Source organism: Andrographis paniculata, unplaced genomic scaffold (genome assembly GCF_009805555.1).
Source record: "Andrographis paniculata isolate CXL003 unplaced genomic scaffold, ASM980555v1 Contig89END, whole genome shotgun sequence".
In the NCBI taxonomy this organism is placed as follows: Eukaryota; Viridiplantae; Streptophyta; class Magnoliopsida; order Lamiales; family Acanthaceae; genus Andrographis; species Andrographis paniculata.
In genome coordinates this window covers 316,644-324,566 of record NW_026137627.1, presented here as the reverse complement: position 1 = coordinate 324,566, position 7,923 = coordinate 316,644, and the positions used below count along the sequence as shown (strand labels likewise).

General features: G+C 30.4%; 1 protein-coding gene across 1 annotated transcript; it reads left to right on the top strand.

The window, feature by feature from the left end:
• Positions 1 to 1,777: 1,777 nt before the first annotated feature.
• Positions 1,778 to 3,023, top strand: LOC127243059 (uncharacterized). Its single transcript, XM_051262910.1, has 3 exons — positions 1,778 to 2,317; positions 2,416 to 2,662; positions 2,786 to 3,023. Exons 1-3 carry the CDS (start codon positions 2,150 to 2,152, stop codon positions 2,956 to 2,958), a joined length of 588 nt encoding a protein of 195 aa, XP_051118867.1. The 5' UTR covers positions 1,778 to 2,149; the 3' UTR covers positions 2,959 to 3,023.
• Positions 3,024 to 7,923: the final 4,900 nt, after the last annotated feature.

Below are 7,923 nucleotides of genomic sequence, written 5' to 3'. Positions count from 1 at the left end.
CGCAAACGGGAGTCCAAACAATATGTATAATAGATAACAAGAGCATATCTTATGGCGTGTTTAATTGTTTTCTTATTTTAATATTATTATTATTATTATTATTATTATTATTATTTATATATATATTTTTGTTCTGAAGTTTTGGAGTGTTTTTCATTAATATATTTTTAAAAAATTATTGTCCAATCTTCATATATATATATATATATATCCCTATAAAATACTTCATTCAAGGAACTATAAAAAAATCACTGAAAGAATATACTTACATATTGACTCAGATATGCTGCTTTGAAAAAAAAAAAAAAAAAACATATTCTTATAGTAAATTGACGAATGCATATTGAAGATATTGAAAAACAATAAAATATTCCATTCATCGTCTAAAGATATAGTTACTGTTTTTGATTTACCATAAAAAATATTGTCAGTTTTTTTTTTTTTTTTAAACAAAAAAGTGCAGTTGTTATTATTTTAGTATAAATAATAAAAAAGAAAAGAAAAAAATAATTATTACTTATTTTTATTAAAATTTGTGTCCAAATAGATAATTGGACCGTAATGAAAGTATAGTATATTGTAAATAATATGCCCCAATTAAAAATATGAATTGATGGATTGGGCCTTTATTATAATATTGCAATTATTTTCAATATGAACAAAATAATACCTATCTCTAGCCTTTAACCAATTTTCACAGATCCAATAAAAGCATATTTTAAATCTTTTCGTAAATAATAATTTCCAATAAAAAATTTTATTAATGAATTGGGCCACAAAAATTATATATTATCAATATGTACAAAATAATAATAATAATAACGGTAAATCCGATAAGCTTAAATGATAGGTGCAGATGCAACAATATTAATAAATAAATAATGAGTTAGCCAAATCTCTGTCTCTGTGCCAGTCACCAAATAATTTATTGATGACGTTCGGTTGTGATGCTTATCATGATGCAATAATAAATAAATAACGGCTTAGCCAACGCTCTCTGTCTCTGTATCAGTCACCAAACAATTCATTGACGACGTTCGGTTATGATGCTTAGCACAATGCAATAATAAATAAATAACGGTTTAGCCAACGCTCTCTGTTTCTGTATCAGTCATCAAATAATTCATTGACGACCTTCGGTTGTGATGCTTATCACGATGCAATAATAAATAAATAACGGTTTAGCTAACGCTCTCCGTCTCCGTGTTAGTCACCAAACAATTCATTGACGACGTTCGGTTGTGATGCTTATCACGATGCAATAATAAATAAATAACGGCTTAGCCAACGCTCTCTGTCTCCGTGTTAGTCACCAAACAATTCATTGATGACGTTCGGTTGTAATGCTTATCACAATGCAATAATAAATAAATAACGGCTTAGCTAACGCTCTCTGTCTTCGTGTTAGTCACCAAATAATTTATTGACGACGTTCGGTTGTGATGCTTATCACGATATAATAATAAATAAATAACGGCTTAGCTCTGTCTTTGTGTCAGTCACCCAACAATTTATTTATCCGTCTCTTACACTAAGTATCATTAACTATGTTGTTTGTTAGTTACATTAATTTCTTATTTGGTAAAAAATATTAAATTTATTTTACTGCTATAAATCAATTGTCCAAAATCGATAATATACCATGTGCACCGTACCCAATAATATTTGCGATAAAATTTTTTCTTCTTATCTAAAAAAAATCTAGACCTAACCCTATATATTTGCTACTTCATCTTCGACCTCCGACGACAGAGAGCTGCAATTGATACCAGTGGGCAACTACTTCATCTTCAACCTCTGACGGAGAGCTGTCATTGGATACCAGTCGGAAACCAAAATTAATTAAATTTGTGGAAACGACCATAAATTAGTGAAAAATAAGTTTACTGGATTTTCTGCAAATCGTTTCACCAAAATGGGGAAGATGACAAGGTGTTCAGCTACTCTTTAATGGCGTCCACCCCTTACGTCCGCCTATATAAACCCCTCGTCTCCTTCTCCATGGACATGCGATTCCTTACAGAAGAAGCAGCAGCAGCAACGAGCGATGGCGAAAAATTCAGTGTAATCCCCCTCGATCAAACTTGTTGTGAAATTCAGCCCGAGCAGTTCGCGGAGGAAGGAGGAGGTGGAGGAAGAGGACAAGGCTATGGATCTCACCCTCCGACTGGGAACGCCGGGGGAGGAGAAAAAGCCCGATGAGACGTCGGGCACCGCCGCTGATCCGCCATCATCGTCACCATCTCCGCCGCCGCTCAGTATGTACAACTTTTTCAGTAAGGAGCGACTGCATCCGCCGACGTCCACCTCTGCCAAGGTAAGGGTTTTCACGTGCAATGCAGGTGTTCTAATACATGAGGATTTCGGGTTTTTTTTTTAATAATTCGATAAATTTTTGTTTGGGGTGAAAATTAGGGCAACTTCCATCAACAGTTCTGGAAACCACGCGGAGGTGCAGTGGCCGTCGGCGGAGGGGTCGCCATCGGGCCGGCGGCGATAATACCGGTGGTGGCGGTGCCCTTCCCGCAGGGGTTCGTCCCCGTCTACAGGAGCCCCCGCAAGCGCCCGAATCCCGGCGGCGAGGCCGGAAATGAGAACCGCGTCTGGGAGAATTGTGGAACTCGCAGAACCCCTTTATGGCGGAAAGGTCCCGTAAGGACAGGTAATCAGATCTGCTTCAATTTTTCCGATTTAGGGTTTAGCTGTTCAGAATTAGGGTTTTCATTGCTGGAATTATGGTTTTTCGATTTGGTTAATTGTTTTTTCTGGTCGATTTTGTGTTCAGAACCTTTGCAACGCATGCGTCCGCAACCGGAGGAACTGACGGTGCGGCATAGAGCGGCGGCGACTCTGGCAGGTGTACGGATTTGTTCCGTTGGGGGACTTGTGCGATTCTTTAATAGATTAAAAAATAATAATATTTTATTGATTAGTGAAAAAGTTAAAGATAGATTTTGATATTTTGACATTTTGTATTTTATATGTAAATTAATTATATGTGTAATGATATATCTTTAATTTATATAAACATTAAAAGAATATTTTCGTATTACTGTTTGATTATTTTTACTATAATAAGAAGTATATAATTTTGAATTGGATGCTGATAGTAAAATGTTACTTTCAATTGAAAAGGAAGAATATCATTTACAAATAAAAATAAAAATTATTTGGATTTGTTGTATATTATGGTTGCAAAACTCAAAAATTAACATTGCAATTCCTCGATATATTCAAATTTGAGAATTCTCGATATTATCAAAATGTAGCATATTTAAATTACATCAATTAATTTCAATAACCAATAGTAAATTTTAGGCGGATGCGGAATAAAAAAGATAACAATAATTTTTCTTAAGTATTGTATACATAACATTTTATACATTCAACGCCTAACAATGACAAAAACCCTGAATAAATTTTATAGTACTAAATTAAACTAGTCCACAAATACCGACAAATAATATTTTTAAAAAAATATTGAATACAAAAAACTCCTAATAAGAACATATGTACAATATGTAATATTATACTCTCTCTTTCCCAATTCAAAGTATTTTTTTTACCATTTTCGTTCGTCCTACTTCAAAGTATCAATTTCTTATTTTTGAAAAAGTAATTATACAGTAATATCAAAATACCTTTAACTTTTACTTAAATTACAAATGTACCATTACACATACAATTACTACATAAAAGTTAAGGGAAAAAAATATCAAAAACTCTTACACACTTCTACTAACTAATAAAATACTATTATTTATTATTTTACTATAAAATCCCAAATGATCTTTTTTATTTGGGACGGAGGGAGTAATATATTTTCAAAATTTTCAATTGATTTAAAATATTATTTTTAAAAAAATTCAATCCAATTTAATTCTAAAATTTAAAAAAAGTTCAACTCAAATTTTAAATTTTAATTTGACACGAGTCAAATATTTAAACTTTGAGGGTGTGTTTGATTGTGGGTTTTAGTTTTTGGGTTTGGATTTTTGAATAATAGAAAGTTGAATTTAAATAGTTGTTTTTGTTGTAATATAAATAGAGGTTGAAGTGATAAAAAATAAAAGTAATTGTTTTCGTGATATTTTTGGAGGAAAAACAAATCTGAATAGTAAAAACTTATCGTAAAACCCACCAAAGAATTAGAGCTGTTAAACGAGCCGAGTAAGCTCGAGTATTGGTTGTTCGAGCTCGACTCGAACTTGTTAACGGTACAGGCTCGGCTTGGTTCGTTAAGAATTCGAGCCAAAATAGTAGCTAGAGCTCGGCTCGTTAGGCTCAAATTCAAGCTCGAGCTCAGCTCGTAAGGCTCGAACTCAAGCTCGAGTTCGAGCTCAGTTTGAATTTTATACATATTATGTATATTTTTTAATATATAAATTAAATATATTTAAATTTAAATAATAAATATAAATTTTGATATAAAAAATTATATATATTATATTAATATATAAATAAAATAAATATATTATCACTAACGAGCTCAAGTGAACTACTCGCGAGCCGAGCTCGAGCTCGGATCGTTTGTAGAAAAAGATAATTTTTGAGCTCAAGCTCCGAGTCGAACGGTAAACGAGCCGAGTCGAACTGCGAATATTTTACTCACATAAAATTGAGCACAATCCATGTCACTACCCATATAACTTTTTTCCTCCACTAACCTAATTTCTTGTTCCATTTGACTTAGAATTTGTTTTTTCTTTTAGTCAATTTTATATTTTTTATTATTTAGATCATACGATTTTTTAAAATATATATATTTCTCTCCACTAAACATTATATCAAATATTATTTTAATAGCAAGTTCAAATCAATTTTTTTTCCAAATCAATCAATCAAAAGAAACACAACCTTAATTTTACTAGGGCCTCTAGGTTATCATTTACTTAATTTTTATTTTGGACTTTGTACTTTGACATGCTCATGATGTCTCGATTATATGCTTAGTAAAACTAATAAAAACATATTTTAACTTTACAGCAATAATATATATAATTCATAGTCCATATAAATATAAATATAAATATATATATATATATATATTATGACCTTTAATTTATGGATATGTCTACCGAGTGATGAACTTGAAGACTAGAGAACCCGAAGAAGCTGAGAAACTTGTAAACAAAGAGAAACCGGAAGAGATAGAAGACGATGAAAAGGGAAAGGAAGATAGAAGACGATGAAAAGGATAAGAGAGTAGGGTGTGTTCGTTTAGTGAAATTGTTTGAAGAGATGTTCTTTTGATACGAGGTATATACAATTGTGTAATAATATAAAAATAATGAGCATGTGTAATATATTATTTTTTTTTTGAAAAATGTATTTTTTGAAATGGGTGGAAAAACAAACCTGTAATGCTTACCGACAAAGAAATCAACAAGAAGAATGGAAGGAGAAAATGGACGCGAAAATGACGTTGTTGTTGAAACATAAGGACATGAAGTTTGATAATTTTGTTTGTGTATCAAACATTGTCTTAATTAAGTAAATAATTAGAATTGTTATTGGTATGAAGTGTGTTGTTTGTTTGTTTCTTTTAACATTTTAATTTATTTTAGGTTGTTTATGCGGAAATAATAAAAAAATTATTTATAATAAGTGTAATTTTTTTAAGCAATATTTTTTAAAAATATATATCCGTTGGAGATGAATTTATAATATATTTATAGTTTTTTTTTTTTTTTTTTACTTTCAATATACCTAAGCCTAAATAATGAATTTTTAAAGGCAAATATATATTTTAGTTTCTAACGGTTATATAAAAACTAATTCAATTACAACCAAACCAATCATAATGTACACATATATATAAATTTGCAATAACATATTAAGTTAATTAATATTAGAATAAAATAATTTTATTATTATAAATAAATTTGTGGGTCAATTCATATTAATACAGGTCAAAGTTAAATTCTTTAATTTAACTCAACGGTGGACTTGATAGAGAATTACGTCTGCAAATATATATATAGCGTTAAAATATTGAAAGTCATATTATAGATTATTATTATAACTTACAAATTTATTTTCTTAACTATTGTAAATAGTACCGTAGGTCAATTCATTTTTAAAGCAGACCAAAATTAAATCCCTTAATTTAAATCAACGGTGGAGTTGATAGATGGTTATAAAACAAAGTCTGAAGAAACAATAATAATAATGTAGAATTAAAACTTAAAATATTGAAAATCATATTGTAAATTATTATTATAAATTACAAATATATTTTTTTATATATTCTAAATGGAATTGTGGATCAATTCTCGTTGAAACGGACCAAAATTAAATCCCTCAATTTAACTCAATGATGGACTTGATTGAAAGTTAAGACATGAAGTCCGAAAAAAAAAAAAAACAATATATAAAGTTAACATACTGAAAGTCCCTATTCTACACATTTTCCCCCTCTCTGCTCCGTCCAAAAGAAAAACTCCTCGTTATACAATCTTTTTGCAGTCATTCTGTCTCCAAAATTCTAACATTATAAGAAAAAATTATTTTTGTAATAAATTTTTTTTGTCTCTAAATCTATTTCTTTCGTTACTAGTGACATTAGAGACGGAATTATGAATGAAATTATATTAGCTACGTGAACTTTAGGGACGAAATTCCGTTACAAATATATTATTATTATTTTTTTTAGTGTAAACTTCTCTGGCAAATTGACAATATTGGAAAAAAAATTGTCCCCAAATCAAAGTTTCAAGTAGTAAACAAATTTTTAGTTGTTCTTGTTTTATTATTAATATTTATATATATGTTTACATGATTTTCTCTCCTAGGTAGTGTAAATTTTTTCATTTTCGGTATATGCATCGGTTGGATCATGAAAAAATTATGTGTTATATTGTTCATTTTTATGTTTTTATATTGGCGGCTTATGTATTTTGGTAAAATATTTCTTTAGAGGAATTTTTTAATGGATTTTATGTGTAAAGTAACGAGGTTGTTATTTAGGTAGAATATGATTTATTATACCTTACTCGATTGTCAAAAATTGATTTTTAATTTTTTTAAGGTTAGAATTATGGAATATTTGAAGCAAATGACCTTAGGTAGATATTTATTATGTTCATGTAAATATATTATTTTGAATGTTTGTTTTAGTACAATCTCGTGGTTTGCCTATATATTTATATAGTGACTTAGATATATTGTTTTGTAAAAAAAAAAAAAGAAAATTCTTTCAGCCATTGACGGAACTAAAAAGGTTTTCATAAATAAATAACAATGTACCGAACGATTTTGTATGCGACAGTAATAATAAATAAATAACGGCCTACTCAACGCTCTCTGTATTAATAGTGTCGGTCATCATAAATAAATAACCATCTAGCCAACGCTCTACCGTCTAGCCAACGCTCTATGTCTGCGACATTATTAATTAATTAATAGATAATGGTCTCCTCAACGTTCTCTGTATTAATTGTGTCAGTCATCATAAATAAATAACCGTCTAGCCAACGCTCTGTGTATGTGACAATATTAATTAATTAATAAATAACGGCCAAGCCAACGCTCTCTGTATTTGTGTCAGTCATCGTAAATAAATAACTGACTAGCCAACGCTCTCTGTACTTGTGTCGGTCACCATTAATAAACCGGTCTCTGTATTTGTATCAGTCATCGTAAATAAATAACTAAATAGCCAACGTTCTCCGTATTTGTCGGTCACCATAAATTAATAAAGGCCTTCCTAACGCTCTTTGTATCGGTTTCAGTCACCAAACAAATTATTAGTGAAAAATAATTTATTTAATGGCGTGCACCCCTTAGCTTACCACCGCCTATATGAACCCTCCCTCCTTCTCCATGGACATGAGGTTCCTTACAGCAGCAGCAACGAGCGACGACGGTGGAGAATTCTTCTATATAATACCCCTCGATCAAGCTCGTCGCTGAAGCACTGCA